Genomic DNA, 17,992 nt, shown 5'->3' on the forward strand with positions numbered 1-17,992 from the left:
AGCGGCAGCCTGCCCGGGAAGGCAGTGGCCTCCAGTTCCCTTCACCCTCAAACCAAGACACTGATCAGGATTCAAGCCTCCATACCAGCAGCTGCACTTGAGATGTGTCCACACATCACTGGAGTTTCGGTGCTCATGGAGAGTCAGAGAAGCAAGTCCTGCCAATCAAAGCTCAGGGACCCGCCCATCCTCCTGAGTCACTCAGCCCAGTGGTCAGTACTGAAAGCTAATCACGTCTCAACCAAATCAGAGTCTAACCTTTCCAAAGCTTTCTGTTGGCCACTGGGGGCGTAAAAAGCTCAGAGCAGTGACCCTCCCTTGAGCGCTGGGGCAGGAAGTCCCGTCTTCAGAGAAGGAAGCCTTGAGGTGGCACCTGGGGACACTCAGAGCCACTAAAAGGAAGTTTCCTTGGCGGGTGGAGACAGTGTGTGAGGCCCGACAGCTGGGATGTCTTCTTTCTCCGGAATCTCCACTCTGTTTCTCTTGGCGAAAATCCGGTTTATCTCCACGAACGTGCGGCCCTTGGTCTCGGGAATCACCACGTAGATGTAGACAGCGGTGAGGAGGCAGATGCAGGCAAACACAATGAAGCTGTAGGCCCCGATGGCCTCCTGGGAGAGGAGACGAGGAAGGAGGAGGGAGTGGAGGAAGCAGCGACAGGGGAAGGCCTTCCTGAGTCCTAGGGAGTTTCTTGGTGGCCAGTTTAGTGTTCACCACAGAGGAGCGAAATGGCTAGAATATCAGGTCCCGCCCTCACCTCCAAAGGAACCCCTTGGCCTTTAACAACAGGGACACAGTGCCCCGTGGCCTCGAGGTCTGGGGCAGTGGTGCACACCTTTGGGAATAGGAAGGCGGCAGCGGCAGCAACGAAATTTCTCCCCTCACCCTGGCTCCAGCTTGCTGCGCATTGCCTGTGACCTTGGCAGACCAGTGCCCCTGGAAACTAGCCCTTCTTCACCCTTGGAGTGAGGGGCTCCCGTCAGGAATGGGAAGCTGTCACATTCGGAGTTTGGCCACTGGCACCCGTGTGTTCCCCGGACCTCCCACGGGCCTGCGAGCCGCCCCCTCGTCCACGGAGCAGGTGTTCTTGGTAGAAGGGAACTGGTGCTCATTTCCCGAAGCCTCTGCCTCAGGGGCCGGCCCTGGGGGGCGGGGGGACAGGGAGGGGGTGAGGGCAGCCCGCCGGGCTCCCAGCCGAGGGCCCCACTCACCTGGATGGAGGGGAACACGAAGCCCACGATGAAGTTGGTGAGCCAGTGCACAGCCCCGTCCACCATGAAGGCGGCCGGCCGGGAGGACTGCAGGAAGATCTCGGTCCTCACCACGGAGGGGACGGGACCTCGAGGGCAGAGAGCACAGGACCGGTGTGGCGGAGCGGGGGGTCCCAGGGCCCGAGCCCCGCCCCAGGCCCTCCCGTGGATCGCCAGGTGTCCCAGACCGCGGAGGGAAGAAGCTGACATCCGTCAGCCGGTGCCCCGCTTCCTCCCCACTCTGGCTCCTCCTGGGCACAACCACGGCTGCGCAGAGCAGCGCGGAGGACAACCGCCCTCCCTCCGAGGGCCTCCAGGTGCCACGGAGTCGGCTCTCTCCTGGCGCTGGTGTCGTTTTCAAATTCTCAGCGGAGCTCAACGAGCGCCTGTGCCTGGGACGTGCTGCCCCCCCGTGGTAGGTTTGGGGAATGGCAGGCACCTGCTGCGGGCACCTCGCCTTGGGCCTATTTCTCCACTTTTTCCCCGAAGGACACTTGTCTAAAGCCACTTTTTTCTTAATCATAATCCTCTATAAAAATTTTAATATACACTGTATATGTTTATTTACTGTAAGCCTGTCTATGGCTTTACACGTGAAAAAAGGTTCTGTCCGTCCCCCCAGCCAATTTCCAACTCCTGGGGGTGTCGGGCCACGTGGGAAGCGCACAGCCCCGGTGGGTGGAGGTGGAGAGGCACCGAGAGCCCGCAGTGAGCTGCCCTGGGGACGGCCAGTGAGAAAGTCCCACCCTCCAGGGAGGGGCCTTCACGGGGGCGGGGGAGGGGCATCTGCGCCGCCCGGCCCCGCCGCCCGGCCCAGCACCCCCGTCCCCTCTGGGGACCCGGCCCACTTGTCACCTCAGTCCAGGGCCTGACCCCCACCCTTCCAGCTCGTCTGTTGTCCATGTCCTTCAGACAGGAGCCTGAGACCCGGAGAAGCTCGCTCCAGGTGACACGGGCAGTAAGGGACAGAGTGGCCGAGATCTCTGACCCACGACAGCCCCCTCCCTCCTGGCCCTCCTGCACTTGGGGCACGTGCCGAAAATCCCACCGAAACGTCCTTCGACGCGACCGTGTCGCCGGTCACGCCCACAGCCGTGTCCCCAGGGCCCGGCACTGCACAGACTAAGCAGGCGACCCTCCCATGCGTGTTGAATGGGTCACTCTTTTGGCTTAGGAACAGCTTTCAAAACCAGGATTCTGCGGGGAACGTTCTAGTCTTAGGAATCAGAGGCGCTTTCCCCTAGGCGGTGAGAGCAGGGTCTGGTCCTCAGAAGGACACTCAGAGGAGGGGGGCCGGGAGCTCGGGGGCTGACCGAGGGGTAGGCCCCAGTGCAGGCCCGAGGCTGCTGGCACGGGGACGTGGGGAGAAGCCAGCGAGGGAATGTGCTTGGAGGTCAGGGGGCCAAAGGCAACGGAGCCTCAGGTGGGCGCTGTGCTCGGAGGCTACAGGGAGCATAGGGAGGGTCTGGGCATGGACCCAGGCGCCCCCTAGTGGGGACTGTCTGGCATGGGCTCCCTCTTCAGTGGCTCAGCTCCAGGTGGGGGGTTGGCCCCGAGGCGGGACACTCCCGGGAGCCACAGGAGCTTGGGGGAGGGGACACTGGCCTGGCTGTGGCACTGGGTGGCACTTGGTAAATGCCTGTTGAATGGAGGAAGGTGCATGGGAATCGCCTCTAAGGAAAAGGTACAGTCAAGCCTCGGTTCTGGAACACCTCCATCTCGAACAACTCAGTTCTTGAACAGCTTTCAGGGATGACTTTGAGTTCAAGAGCCGAGGTCCCACAGCACGCTGAGCCCGGGCTCCGAGCGTGGGCGGGGTTTGGCCCGGGGCAGAGGAACGGGTGCAGTGAGCATCAGAGCGGCACAGGACGGTGCTCTCCCCGGAAGGCTGGGAGGGCGTACGCACAGGTACTCACTGGGCCCGATGGAATGTCCCGAGATGTAGGCGAAGACACAGATGACGCTGAGGTAGGACAGCTCCGGGACCGAGCTCTGTGGGGAGAGGCGGGGCAGTCGGTGGCTGACAAGGGCCTGGCCCGGGACCTCTGGGAGTTCCAGGCCAGGAGTCCCAGGGACAGAGAGTCCCCCTGTGCTCAGGCCGCCCTTCCTGCCACAGGCAGGAGCCGCACCTGGACTGCTGAGCACCCTCCTGGACCCCAAGGGCTCTGTGGGCAAGAGCGGGAGGCAGCTGACGCCAGGGTCTGACACCCCGCACTCTGGTTCCCAGAGGGCTCCCGCCGGCCTCCCCAAGCCGAGAGAAGGGTCACAGGAGGAGAACCCCCCTACTGCTCGTTTATTCTCTGCTCGTCCCCTTGGCCTTCCCGATGCCCGTGAGCGGGGAAGTTACTGCTTCAATCCTGCCGATACGGACGCGGGGCCCAGAGAGCCGGAACACAGGCCAGGAGGACCCGCGGGCCTCAGGGCTCAGGCAGAGACCCAGGTCAGACAACCAGCAGGGACAGTGCTGGGGCCCAGCTCCCACTGGCTGAGAGATCCTTCCAGAAGCCCCGAGACCAGGAGAGCTAGCAGACCACCTACGGTCGCCACAGCCAGGACAGCGGCCGGCACACCACCAGGCGACCAGACGTCAGCCCACCTCGCCGTGCAGGTAACTGCTGCACCACAACTATGAAACACGCTGCGGGGGCGGAGCCGGCGCAGCAGGTGGGCCAGGAACCCCTCCTTCCACGCATGGGCCTCCCAGCTTCAAGGTGAAAGATGGGGGGGGGGATCGGCAGCCTCCCCGAACTCGAGGTGACATGGGGCGAAGAACCAGAGCAGTGGCAAGCTCTGACTCACGTTTCAACAGAGACAACTGGGGGGTGGGGCGTGGGGGGGTCCACTGCTGCCCCTGCAGCTGAGCCTAAGCCTTTTTATATGGAAACACACATTCCATTGTAAATTCTCCTTTATGCCAAGGTTAGGGCATTGCATTCATTTACCTGCATGTCTGTGTGCAGGTGAGTGACGTCGCCCACGATCATCCCTGCAGGGCTGGGCGTCACAAAGTGCTTGCGTGGAATGGGGTGTGGGGCGGGACAGGGCTAAGAAGCGCCTGGGGCTACTGGTGCCTGGTCTGTTAGGGGGGCCTCCCACCCCGCTGCAGGCTCCGAGTCCCTGGTCCCTGCCGCCGGCCCCCTCCCATCTCCGGGGCAGGGAAAGGAGAGCAGACCTGGAAGAGCAGCGCCAGCGTCAGTGTGAGGCAGGCGGAGCCGCAGATGCCGTAGCCGACCAGCAGGAGGCGCCGTCTCCCCAGACATTCAACGGTGCCAGCCTGGAGCCGAAGAGGGGACAGTGGAGTGACTCTGTGGCCCAGGGGGCTCCCGGAATTCTTGGACTGGTGCCACCGCTCCCTCCTCCAGCCCCTCCCTCAGTGCCCCGTCTTACACTCTCTAGTTTCTGTGTTTGGTGCTTCTACAGCCTGGGTCCTGCTGACCCCGGAGGGCCTGTGTCTGCCATGGTTAGCTGTCTCCAGAGGCAGCGGACAAATCACCAGCTTTCACGCGAAACCCACCCATGCAGGGCCCACCCTCCGTCCTCCTCCTCTAGGGGGTCTCACGCTCAGGGCCACAGGCCCCAGTCACCCAGCACAGGCACCGGACGACCCAGGGCAGCCCCTGCGCCCCAGAACCCCTGAGAGCATTCAAACCGGCCACTTCTGAGCCTGAAGCCCCAGCCTTGCCGGTTCCTCCCCCGGAGGCCACAGCGAAGACTCTCGCCCACATTCCCCCTCCCCCCACCGCTGCCTCTGCCTCCTGGCTGCCCCTGGGGCCGCCCCGTGCCTCGAAGGTGGCGGGGCCCCTCCCTCCCTCCCTCTGTCCTCCCACAGTTTGGACTTTGGGTGACAAACTACCTCCTCCAAGGCAGCCATCCCGGCCACACCAGCCAGGATAATAACAGCATCCACCTTTACAAATAGCCGCCCCCTACCTGCCACCCCCCTATTCTCTCACGACCACCCAGAATCCGATCTCCTGTTGGGAGGGGCCCAGCCCCCCCACCCTCCTTTTTTCCCACCCCTCCTGGGACCCGTGCCTCTCCCTCAGCCAAAGGTGAGCCACGCTCCTCCTGGCCGGCCCCCTCCTCAGTCCTGACGGCAAGGCCAGCTCTATCCACCCCCACGCCAGCTCCCACAGCAGGGCCACCCTGGGGGCCAACTCAGTGGCAGGTCCCCTATGGTCACCTGATCACCTCGTGTGCGTCTCTCCTAGCCACGCCCCCCCCCCAGCCATGCTGCAGACAGGATGGCCACTCAGCGAGGCCAGACAGGAGCAGCGCCACACCGCCCACACAGGTTAGACACGAGGCCAGCTTCCCGCCCCCCTGCCGTGCTCACACCCACACGCTGCCCCCAGGAAGGGAGGGGGCTCCCCTGTCTTCTGGACTCAGTTCCCCTGGTACAATGACAATGGGGACCAGGGTCCCAGTGGTGACAATGGACCCTAGAGGGTGGATCTGCCCAGGGGACTCAGCAGGAGGCAGGGTGGACAGACCCCGGGAAGGGTGAGAACTCCCTGGGTGCCCCCCACACCCTCATCACCCTTCCCTGCCGTTTCCCTTCCTTCTCCTGCCCCGCCCTGTGAGCCCTCGGGTTGCTGGCTGGGGCTCCCGCTGGCGCTGCGGGGAAGGCGGATGAGGCACAGGTAGCTTTGTACAGCACCTTCAACCTCCCGGGAGCTCGAGAAGCAGAAATCGGAATAATAGTGGGAGAGCTATCTGTGGGGGGAGAGCTCCCTGTGGGGGGAGCTCCAGAGCAGGGGGTCCGACCCACAGCCCGCCGGGCACAGGCAGTCCGGGACAGCTGTGAAGGCAGCCCAGCACAAAATCATGAATTTACTCAAAACCTTCCTTTTTGCTCATCAGTTTTCGCTGGGGGTTGTGTATTTAACGTGTGGCCCAAGACTGCGCTGGTTCTTCCAGCGTGACCCAGGGACGCCAGAAGGTCGGACGCCCCGGAAGGTCGGGCACCCCTTAGAGAAGGGGGCGTCAGGGCACCTGGCCTTGCCCGTGAGCCAGTGTTAACTTTCGAGTTACTTTTTAACACCGTGTGCGGCGAGGTGCAGCCGGCTCGGATCTCAAACAGAGAACCACTAACAGCAGCGCCCCACCGGGCGGGAACCGCCCCTGCCGGGGCCCACGGGGCGCTGCAGTCGCCGCAGCCACGTCCCAGAGGAAGAAACGTGTGTGCGTGTGCGTGTGCGTGTGTGCGCCGCCCCAGGTCCGGGCCCCTCGGTGAGCCCCCTGGGGCTCCTGTCTGCCCGCAGGGCACCCGCTCGGGAACCCACCCCGCCGGTGGGAAGGGTCTTCCGGGTCACTCACCGAGACGACGGTCATCACGATGTTGACCACGCCGGCGCCCACGGTCACGTACTGGGAGTGAGCGGCATCCACGCCAGCCGACGTGTAGATCATGTCCGCGTAGTAGTTGATCTAGAGCAAAAGCCAGGGGCTGTGAGGCCGGTCCGAGGCCGTGGCCCCTGCCTTACCTTCCCTGACTCTCCTCCAGCTGATGGTCTGCAAAGCCCGGGGTGGGGGGTAAGGGGGGGTGGGCCTGGACAGGAAGGAGGCAGCTGGTGGCGGGTGGGGGGGCGGGGAGAGCTGTGGCTCAGGATGAGCGGGGTGAAACAGAGCCGGCTCCGCCCAGAATCCAGGGGATCACAGCTCCTCCGCCCTCCGAGCCGCGGCCTCTGCACCGTGCAGTGGGATCTGGACCCGACGCCCCCTGCGGCCCCTTCCTCAGCCGCTGCGTCCATCTGCCCTCCCCGGCCCCTCCGAGTGGCGCCTCACCTCGCACTCCGGGCCCAGCTCGGCTCCTGTTCTGGCCCAGCCCCACGGAAGTGGGCACGCAGCCCTCCCCAAAGCCACACGGGCTGCGGCCCCTTCGGGGGCTCCTACCAGGGCTGTTCCCCACTCCCAGCGTCACTTGCTCAACGTCCCCGAGTGCCTGGTGCCGCTCGTCCTGACACTTCCCTTCGGGGCCTGGGTTACCCCTCCCACCACGAGGTTTCTGGAAGCCATCCTCCAACCCCACCGGGTTTTTTTGTTTTGTTTTGTTTTGTTTTTCAGATCTCTGCTCTTCCCTCCACGCCACCGACGGGTCCAGCTATGGCCCGAGAACCAGGTTCACAGAACGTGATGCCACCAGTGGCTGAGGCTGAGCAAGTCCACGCTGGCTCCTGACCGAGCCTCGCCCACCCACCACCCTCCCCTGGAAGCCTGAGCGTGGTTCCGGGGGACCGGCAGCCCCCCACAGCCGGCTGGTCTCCTGCAGAGAGGGCAAAGGGCCACGGGCAGGAGACACTCCCTCCTGGGGACTGGGAAGCCGGCTTCCTCTTTTTCTGAAAAGAGGCAGGCACGTGGGGGAGCAGCCTGGAGAGACAGACAGAACCCCCCCAGGTTCCCCGCTAATGTTCTGCACCCTGCTTTCAGGCCGCCCCTGACGCCCAGCTGCACGGCCCAGCTGCTTCTGTAAACTGAGTCTGGGTTTGCTTTAGCCGTTTCCGGGGGCACCTCTGTGTTGCTTGTTCCCAGTCAACAGAACGAGCCGTGCAGTGGGGGGCGGCTGCCCAGAAGCCCTGGGCTTCCGGCTCTGCCTTCTCCCGGCTCCGGAGGAGCCCCCTGTGTCTCCCTCTCCTTCCCTCCTGGACGCAGAACTCGACTCTGCACCCTTGAACTTGGCAATAACACGCACACCACAGCACCGATGCCACCAGTACCCACGGCAGTTCGGTGACCGTTGGCGGGGTCTACCTGCATCAGGTGGCTTTCAGGGGGACCACAGGCTCTGAGCAGGGACCTCGCCTGACGCTTCCCCAGCCCGGCTGCAGGGAGGACCGCCCCCACCCACGTGGGCCGCCCTCCGGGCCCCACGGACCGCGTTGACGCCGGAGAGCTGCTGGCCGGCCATGAGCACCACGATGGAGACGAGCTGCCACCGCAGCGGCCGGAAGGTGAGCAGGTTGAGCACGGACAGGCGGCCCTCGGCCCTCTCCGCCTGGTCCTCCGCACGCATTTCCTCGATCTCGTCCTCCACGTTGGCCCAGCCCCTCAGCGTCCTCAGAGCTGCGGGAGCAGAGCAGGGCCCCCCGTCTGTTGCTGACGGCACCCACCTACAGCACCTGGAAGCAGGGGCAGCTCCCCACCCCTCGGCCCACCTCTGGCCGCAGGCTCACCGGTTCCCCAGAGCGGGGCGTTCTGACTCCAACTGGGGCCCAAAGACAGGGTGATGTCCCCAACTCCAACCACGCCTGACCCTGGCTTAGTTCTCAACTCTGGACACCAGTCGGCTGTGACCCTGACCTGGTCCCCGCTCTGTGCCGGACCACGGCCTGGCGCTTGCCCACGGGCCAGCACCAGCCGCATCTCCACGCTATCCTGCCAGTGCCTGCCTCTTGGGGCCCTTCTCCCCATCCGCCCCCCGCCTGTCCTGGGCTTTGGGGAGCCACAGAGGGACATCGGCAGGCGCAGGAGGTGGCAGGGAAGGGGGGGGCGAGAGGCTGTCAGCGGAGCAGCCGGCACCTGCAGTACCTTGTCGCGCTGTGTCCTCGTCGCCTTTCTGGATCAGGGTGTACCGCGGGCTCTTGGGGAAGAAGGGCAGGGTCAGCAGCTGCAGCAGCGCGGGGACCCCCGTGAGCGCCAGGAGCACCGGCCAGCCTGGGGGGGACCGACACGGAGAACTTGACCCTGGCCTGTCAGGGTCCCTGGGGGCTCTGGACTCCCCCAGCCGACCTGCGCCGCATCATCCTGACCGTCCTCTTGCCCACAATGCGCCAGCTCTCGGGGAGAGCCGAGGACAGTGGGGACCCCGTCCTTGCCCAGAGGTGGCCGGCTGCCCAGGACCCGCCCACACAGGGGTTCCACACTTAAAAACGGAGAAAATCATTGTACTTTTAAAAGATGGGTTACTAATTCCTTTGCAGGAAAAGCACTGCTTTTCTCAGGAACAGCACCGGACTTCACGACGCGAGCCCCGGAGCAAACGAAGCCGCACCTCGTTTCTGACTTTACTGCCGGACGGGGCAGAGCGTCTGCCTCCCGAGGCTGGGGCGTGCGCTCTGCCTGGAAGGTTTGCGTTGGGTGGGCAGTGGGCGGGTGGTGGCGGCGGGGGGGAGGTCGGAACACCCGCCGGCTGAGACGGGCACCGGACGAGCTGGTTCACCTCGCTGAGCCCCGTGTTCACATCGGAGAGACCAAGACCGGGATGTGATGGTGACGGCGAAGTGCCACACCCACACTGGCGGGGGCTTCCGCTCGGGCCCCCGCCCGAGGTCAGTGCGTGTCTGTCCGCTGCACGGGGCAGTGGGGGGACGGCCGACCGAGCGACCTTGGATGGAGCACCTCCCACCGGGGAACGAGTGCAGTTTGAAAACGTGTGGAGTGAAAACGCCAACACGAGACCCGCCCTGCGCTCGGGCCGCCGGACGGCCGCCCCGCCCTCTCCGTCTCCTCACTGCCCACCGTGTCCCCCTCCCCAGCCCACTCCCAGACGGTGGCCTTGCCTCCTATTTCACTGAGGACTCAGAAGCAACCAGAGGAAAACGTCCACGAGGGCCACGCCCCACCGGCGCAGCAGCAGTGACCTGGGCCTGGGTGTGCTTGTCCCCCTCCCGGGTCCCGTGCTCCTGGACCGTCCTCACAGCCCAGGACATTGTCACTTTTCCCGGCTGACAAAAACCGCTCCTCTCCAGCTCCCCCTGCTGGCTTCCGGCCCTCCCAGCAGAATGCCCACGAGGGCGTGAGCGCTGTGCCCCGGCCTCCCAGCCTCTCCTCCCCACCACGCACCCGACCTGTGCTCACCAAGGTCGCCGCGTCCACCAGGCTGCGCACTGCACAGCCCAGAGGTCCTGTCTCGGCCTCAGCGGGCTGGACCCGCCAGCGACATGGGCAAGACTGAGCGAAGGACGGGACCCAGCGCCCTCAGCCCCGGCACGGCCCCTTGGACCCCACGTGGCTCCACGCAGCCCCCTGCAGCCCCCCGTGGCCGGCCCCAAGGACCCTCCTCCCTATGACCTTGGCACGCCGTGGGTACCTGTGGGGTTGCCCAGGATGGCCTGCAGGCTGAAGATCTGCGCCAGGAAGATTCCCAGGATGACGAAAACCTCGGTCATCGTGCCCAGCGTGCCCCGGAGGTTCTTGGGAGCCAGCTCTCCCAGGTACATGGGAAGGGCGCTGTAGGAGATGCCTGGGTCCGGCAGAGCGAAAATCAGGGCAGAAGAGGAGCGGCCGCAGCCTCCCCGGGCCCCGGAGCCTGAGGTCCCTTCCAGCTCCAGCTCACACCCTCTGAGCTCAGAGCTTCCCCATGGGGTCGGCGTCCGCAGGCAGCTCACGCAGCCCCCGCCTCCCCCCACCCCTGGGCGGGGCAGTGGGCCCTGCGGGGTGTTCAGTTTGCACTGACTAGGGTCCCTCCTGGAGGCCCTCAGACCCCAGGGGCCACCGCGGTGCGTGATGACAGCCAGGTCCCCTCCTTCCTGGCTGCAGAGCCGGGGCCCCTGGGTAGAGGGACCTTAAGACGACTCTTTTGCTTTGACCTATTTTATGACTTTTCTGAAGCACTGAGTATTTGTATCACTTTTTAAAATTTTTTAGCAGAAGAAGCCACTACAGGGCTAAGAAGCCTGCCTCCCCTGCGGCCCGAGGCCCGGGCTCTGCAGGCCTTTAGCTCGAAGCCCCGCCCCCTCGGCGCACGGCGCGCCCCGCCCCCTCGGAAAACACCGCGGACAGCCTCTCGGTTACCGATGCTTCGAGGCGAAAGTGTGGGTTTTCAGAAAAGTCTTAAAGTTAAATGTATTCCGGTGACATTGGTTAATCACATTATATAAATTTATACTATGACATCTGTACACTCTGTTGTGCGTGCGCCCACCGCCCAAAAGTGTTTTTGAGGACCGTTCCCGATAGGAGACTTTGTCAGCTCAGGGGAAGGGGCCAGAGAGCAAGGGCCTGGGGACAGAGACGGGCGGCCGCCCCAGAAGGGACACGGGCCAGGCAGGGCCAGGAAGACCCTGGTCTCTGCCGTCCCTGGCCTTGGCCCATGGCACTGGGCGGATCAGCCTTGGACCATGCTCCCTTTATTCCCCCCCACCCCCCACCACCAGTGAACCTGAGCGTGGCCCTGGGGCCCCCTCTCTCCCTGCAGGTACCTGCGCAGACTCCCAGCACCACTCGGGAAAAGATGATCAGCTCGAAAGCCTTGGCCACTTTGCTGACTCCCATCAGGATGGCGGGGACGATGGCGAAGATGTTGTTGATCAGCAAGGTGCCCTTTCTGCAAGGACAGCGGAGCCCGGAGGGCGGGGGCTGAGGAGACAGGAGCTGTCCCGACAGGAACACCTGCCTGTTGCCCAGGCAGCCACTACAGCGGCTCGGGAAAGTGCCCTGGGGAGGGCCGGTGGCGGGGAGGAAGGGGGAGGCTCAGGCGGATGGACCGAGTCCCGGGAAGGAAGGTCTGGGTGGGCAGGGGTGGGGTGGGCTGCGCCTAGCTGGGGCTGGCAGAGGGTGGTAGGGAGGGAAGAAGGAGCGGGCTGGGGCTGCCGTCCCGGGCGGGGAGATTCCTGTCACCTGTGCCGTGTCAGCAGGGACCGGACGAGGTGAAGGTGGTCAGGGATGTGACCAGGAGGTCTCCACGGCCGGTGGGGTGCAGGGCTAGACTGGCCGGCCTCTCAGATCCCTGCCAGGCTGAACACCCCTGAGTCCATGAATCAGAGGCACAGGGGGCGTCTGAAAACGTACCTCGCTGCCCTGCCCCCAGGGCCACCCCCACCTTCGAGACTGCGCTCTCTGCCCCTTGCTGACGTCCACCAGTGGCTGTCTTGCACCCCCACCCCCACTTTGGCGTGGGTTTTGCCAAAGGAGAAGATGGTGGAGGGTCGGGAGGAAGGGGGCATCCCGGTTGTGCGTGGCTGCTGGCTGCACCAGCCTGTGGGGTTTGCCCACACTCCACCCACCTTTGAGGACACCCCTGTGCTGGGTCAGTCAGCCAGGGGGGTGAGGGTGGGGGGAGGTCTATGCCAGGAATGTGGGTGAGAGTTCTTTAAACAGAAAGACAGAACACCCTCCTGGGCGGCAGCCACAGAGCCCCATGAGGGTCCCCGGCAGGGCAGCACGGGATGGGCAGGTGTGCAGAATGTGGCCCCCAGGCCCCCTCTCTCTCCTGGGGCAGCTGTTCCCCCAGAAAAGCTGCCCCCAGGGCCCGGCGGAGCGCAGAGGGTCAGCCAGCCCCGAGACCCGAAGGGAACAGACAGCGCCCACCTGCTGGGCTCCCCCCACCCCTTCCTGCGCAGGGCTGGCCGGACCCCCCGGGCACCAGGCCGGCTCCACCGCCCAAGCCGGGCTCAGGGCTTCCCTCATCCGCCAAACGAGGGTGGAGATGAGACCCTCTCTGAGGCCCCAAGTTCTGTGACCGCGGGTCCAGGCGAGGAGGCCGGGCTGGGCGTCTAGAACAGTCCAGCCACTCTCGGTGTGGCTGAGAACAGCACAGTCTGAATCACGAAAAAGCCTGGATTTGGGCGTAATCACCACATGCTGAATGCTCTCCCCCTTCACGCACACGGCACGCGGCAAACGCCCTGTTCACCCGTGTCCTTCCGGTGCCCCTTTAACAGGAACGGGCTCCCTGCTGCGGACACTGCCTCCCACGCGTGAGCGCTGAGCTGCTACAGTTCTTTAGGTCCGTTCGCTTTTCCCTCGCACCCCAGACTGCCAGCCTCGGCACCCCGAGTCCAAGTGTGGCTGAGTTCCCCAGAGTGGGGTGTGGCCACGTGGTGGCCCCCAGTGCCTCCCTGGAGACCTTGGCCCGGGCCTCTCTCCTTATCTGGGGAGTCACCGCTCTGCGGCTCTGGGGTTGGGCGCCCAGATTAGGGAAAACGTGCAGGCCAAGCAAAGTCCAAAGAGATACTACTGTTCGTTCTCAGAGAGGACCTGGGACAGGGACACGGGGAGGGACTCAGTGTGAACCCCAGACCTCGGGACGACGACACTGATGGGGCCACACAGGCGAGGCCGCGGCTGTCACAGCTCTGAGCCACGGGCCGCCTGACCGGGAATTAAACCCCATGGACGGGCCTTTATGGACCCCCTGTGCCCAGTGCTGACCAGGCCCTCCGTGAGGTCCCATCAAGAGCTCTGTTCTCGCCCTGGCTGGCGTAGCTCAGTGGATTGAGCGCGGGCTGAGAACCAAAGCATTGCAGGTTCGATTCCCAGTCAGGGCACATGCCTGGGTTGCAGGCCATGACCCCCAGCAACCGCACATTGATGTTTCTCTCCCTTTCTTTCTCCCTCCCTTCCCTCTCTAAAAATAAATAAATAAAATGTTAAAAAAAAAAAAAAAGAGCTCTGCTCTCGCAGGCTGCACATGGTCCCTGGGGATGAGGATGGAGTGACTACCGTTCTGGGCAGCCGAGGAGGGGAGAAACCCCGGGACCCCCCGGGGGCCTGCTCTAAGGGCACGGTGTCTACAGCCCCGAGGGGGCTGGACTCTTCAAGGTCACGTCAGGGCCCCCCACCACACGCACAACCGCCGAGAGCGTGCGGTCTCCTAGCGTGGATCGCAGGTGAGAGCCGCACACCTCCAGGTTACCTGCCGCATCTGTCCACCAGCGGGCCCACCGCCAGCGACCCCAGCAGGCCGCCCAGGGGAAACATGGAGACGGTGCAGGACCACAGCAGCAGTGCGTCTGTCTCGCTCGGGACGGTCCCGTGGCGCTCGAAGTAGGTGTCGTTGTAAAACGCCTTCAGGACCTGGAAAACATGGGCCCGCCCGCGGCCAGCGCTATTAGGCGACTCACGAGCGAACTCCAGGAGGATGGCGGCCGCTGCCCGGTCCCCTCGCGCCCACCTTGTGCGGCGTGTTGACCACGGCGAGGTTGTAGCCGTACTGGAAGGCCGAGCCGAAGGCCGCGCTCAGGGTCGCCAGCACCAGCGTGGGCCGGAGCCTCTGCGGACGGACGGGAGGCCTACGGTCAGCGGCTCCGGGGTTGGCCCTGGGATCTCCAGGCGCGGGGCCCCGGCTTGGGGGTAACTAGGGAGGTAGGACCCCCCCCTCCAAGGCCATGCCCTGGGAAGGTGGGGCAGTGGCTGGCTGGGGGTGGGGCTCTCGGGGCTCTGACAAGGGGGCAGGGGCTGCGTGGGGAGTGTGGGGGCCTTGTTTCTTGTTCCTCCCACGCATCATTCCCTCCTGGGGGTTCTAGCTGAGCTTCAGCCACCTGCCTGGCTGTGGAGGAAGCAGGGGAAGCTTCGGGAAAAGGTCCAGCATCGAGCTGGACAAACAGGGTAACGGGACAGAAGTCAGGCGGGGAGCAGGGGACCCTCTGCAGTCGGTGGCCAGCCCTCCCTGAGCGGGGGGTGGGGTGGCCTGCGGCTGAGCCCTGAGCTGCTGGCTGAGGGGGGGCAGCCTGTGAGCGGCGGGGAAGGAGTACCGTGGGCCGAGGGAGCCGGAGCCGAGCCCCGCCCCCCACCAAGAAGCCCCCCGCCCCAGGTGGGTGTCCCCTCCCTGGCAGGCCCGCAAGAAAGGCCAGGCGATCGCCTTGCATGGCCGCCATAGCACCCGGGACAGCTCTGGGGGACCGAGGCGGCTGCCTGAGTCGGAGCTTCCCAGGACTCCAAGAAACCGGCTGATCCGGAGCCATCGCATGGCCCTCGGGTACCCTGACTCCCATCCACCCCCCTATCAGCTGGGTGGCTGCCAGTAGACCTCCACCAGCATACTGGTCAGTGGGTGCAGAGAAGGGCGGGGTGCAGGGTCCTGGCACCCTCAAAGGCTGGGGAATGGGCCGGCACAGGACCTGCCCTGCAAGGAGAGGGCATCTCCAACCTTACCCAGCCCCCCACGATTCCATAGAGCCGGACTCAACCTCCCTCTCTCGTGTCCGAGCTGGGGTGTCTGAGGAAGCGGCTATCCCCACGCTGACCTCCCAGGGCAGGCGACCCCAGGCAAGGCAGGGCAGTTAGGGTCCTCGCTTAGTCACAAGCATTTCAGGAGCCTTCTCTTCCCCCCCCCCAACAGGGCCCCCTTCTGGGGGGTTTCCTAGACTCCGCACTTACCCCCTTCCTGGGTGGGCTGGGTGTCTCCATCCGTGCAGGTGGGGGAACCGGAGCGCTCTGCCTCCCAGCGATGCCTGGGTCTGTGCCGCACTAGCCGTTTGTCCCGGGGCCGAGGTGGCTTTATTGCCTGTTGGCCTCTGGACCCTGCGGCTCTCCCCAGGAGCACGTTTTCCTCGGATGGGTGATAAGATACGTCGGGCATGGAGCATGGGTTCTGTCTCTGCCTCCACCAAGCCCCAGATCAGAAGCTGCCCCATTGCACCCAGGAGGGGGAAACGCCACCTGCCTCGGTCCCTGGAACCGAGCGGTCCCACCAGACGCCCGGCGGTCCCACCGGATGCCGGGCAGGGCCCGACTGCCTGGACCTCCTGCACGGTCTCTGTGCTTCTCGTGTGTGAGTTGTTTGCATTTCCTCTTACAAATGTGCACTGACTGTTCATCGGGGCAGGGGGGGAGATCAAACGACATACTTAAAAAAGATTTTATTTATTTATTTTTAGAGAGGGAAGGGAGGGAGAAAGAGAGAGAGAGAGAAACATCAATGTGCAGTTGCTGGGGGCCATGGCCTGCAACCCAGGCATGTGCCCTGACTGGGAATCGAACCTGCGATGCTTTGGTTCTCAGCTCGCACTCAATCCACTGAGCTACGCCAGCCAGGGCTAACAACGTACTTTTGAAGAAATACAACTTGATCATTTCTAACGACACCTATGGTATTAAATGTCAGTGAAATCCTGAGGCGTTTGTTTCTATGAAGAAAAAATAAAGTAGGAATGACTGAATCGGTTGTGGCAGGCTGTCGTTTCAAAGGATAGTCATGAAAGTTACGTAAGAATGTGGCAACACGTTAAGTCACCACAGCGGAAGACACTCGGGTGGCTGTGTAAAAAAACGCGTGGGCCTGGGGACGGTGGCGTGGGGGTGCCCCACCCCACGGGATAAGGGAACCCGAGGTCCTTGCTTCTCCCAACGGTCTGCTTGTCACAGTTCCCATATTCCGCAAAGCTTCAATTTTCAGCCTTTTCTCATCTCGTGGCACACATAAGCTCATTACTACAATTCCGTGGCACAAAAAATATTTTTTGCCAACCTGACCAAAAAAAAAAAAAGGTATAACTTTGGTGCATTCGCACCGAACGAATGTTCGTTGTTGTGTTGGCTGTTGTCGTTTTCCGTGTGATGATCTGGGGAAAGCGGCCAGTGCCCCGGCTGAGAAGGCTTGCGGCCCATCGCCGGGTGGAAACCGCCGCCGCTCTGCAGTGCTCCGGTTCCTCCTCCATGCCCCGCGGCGCCGGGGGCCTGGCGAGCAGGGTGTTAACTGTAGGAAAGGCTTGTGTCGTAGCTGTGTCACATGGGAATGGGCTGGGACACTTCTGCCGGAGCCAGAATGAGCCCCGAGGGGCTGTGCGCAGCTGGTCGCCCAGTGAGGGGCCCTCTTTCCTGCTTTCAGGCTGAGCCTGCGCTCCTGGGTTCTGCTTGAAGTGTGTGCGGCCTGCCCCCAGCTTTCTGATTTTCAGGCCCCATGGGGAGAGTCAGGGCCCTCTCACAGCAGTGGGCAGCGGGGTGTGCAGCCGCACTGCCCATCACGGCTGCCCCGTGGGGGGACGGGCTGGATCTGGTGCTCATGCTTGCTGCTCTCTTGCTGTGAGTAGACGCTGCGTCACCAGAGCCTGGTGTGTGAACTGCCTGTTGTTGGCGACCTGCACGCATACGCTGGTCCCTCCCCTCGGTGGCACTTACCGGCCTCTTAACCTCGGCGGCACAGCCTGGCCACCCAGTGCACCGTGAAACAGTGACATCCAGATCTCCGCTAACAGTCTGTTCGAGGCGATCGAGGCTTTTCCTATTGTGCTCCTCAGATTTCTTCCAGCCCCTTCCCGTTGCCCAGTGCCACAGCCATTGCCGTATTTCTAGGTACTTGCTACAGTTTCTCCCACTCCCAGCACCAAGGTCTGTATGAGCTTCCTGTGGCTGCTGTGACACATTACCGCACACTTAGTGGCTTAAGGCAGCACGTTTGTTACCTTACGGTTCTGGAGGTCATAATGGTGACGCGGGTCCCCTGGGGCTACAACCGAGGTGTCCCCAGAGCTGTATGCCTCCCTGGAGGCTCCCAGGGGGAATCCGTTTCCTGGCCTTTTCCAGCTGCTGGAGGCCCCTGCGGTCCCCGGCTCGTGGCCCCTCCCTCCCTCCTCAGAGCCGCAAGGGGAGGCTGAGTCTTTCTCGTGCGGCTGTCTTCCCAGGTCTCCCATCTCAGCGTGGCTACACTGGGTCCCATTGAATAATCCACAGTCACCTCCCATCTCAGAGTCAGCTGATCAGCAACCTTAATGCCACCTGTGATTTCAATTCCCCTTTGCCACGTCACAAACCACAGTCACAGGTCTGGGGATCAGGACATGGGCACGTTGCTTGGGGGGATGGGCACAGCCACCTTGCAGTTTGCTCCTAAGTCTCCTGAGTGCTAGTCCACCAGGCTCGTCGGCTTCCCCGGCGCGCGGAGCTCTGCATTCCCCCCGCGTGCCTCCTGCCTGGCTGGTCCCAATGCTTACACCGGATGGTGGATGGCGCTGACTAACTCTGGGTGTCTCCCCCGCCTTTCTGAGTCGACTGCAATCGCCAAGTCAAGCGGATCGAAAAACCAAGCTCCTTCCTGCCGTTCCTTCTGCTTGAAACATCCTGCCCCAGGTCCTGGCTGAAACAGC

General features: G+C 63.7%; 1 protein-coding gene across 1 annotated transcript; it reads right to left on the reverse strand.

Moving 5' to 3' along the window:
- Positions 1 to 392: 392 nt before the first annotated feature.
- SLC2A7 (solute carrier family 2 member 7) lies at positions 393 to 15,317 on the reverse strand. The gene is made up of 12 exons (XM_045859002.1): positions 15,288 to 15,317; positions 14,083 to 14,181; positions 13,825 to 13,985; positions 11,390 to 11,514; positions 10,279 to 10,431; positions 8,778 to 8,903; positions 8,125 to 8,312; positions 6,570 to 6,680; positions 4,423 to 4,524; positions 3,167 to 3,242; positions 1,212 to 1,339; positions 393 to 611 (listed from the first exon to the last, which is right to left on the reverse strand). The coding sequence occupies exons 1-12, from the start codon at positions 15,315 to 15,317 to the stop codon at positions 393 to 395; spliced, it is 1,518 nt and encodes a 505-aa protein (XP_045714958.1).
- Positions 15,318 to 17,992: the final 2,675 nt, after the last annotated feature.

The sequence above is a fragment of the Phyllostomus hastatus genome, unplaced genomic scaffold (genome assembly GCF_019186645.2).
Source record: "Phyllostomus hastatus isolate PE091 unplaced genomic scaffold, TTU_PhHast_1.1 phas_scaffold_182, whole genome shotgun sequence".
Lineage (NCBI taxonomy): Eukaryota > Metazoa > Chordata > Mammalia > Chiroptera > Phyllostomidae > Phyllostomus > Phyllostomus hastatus.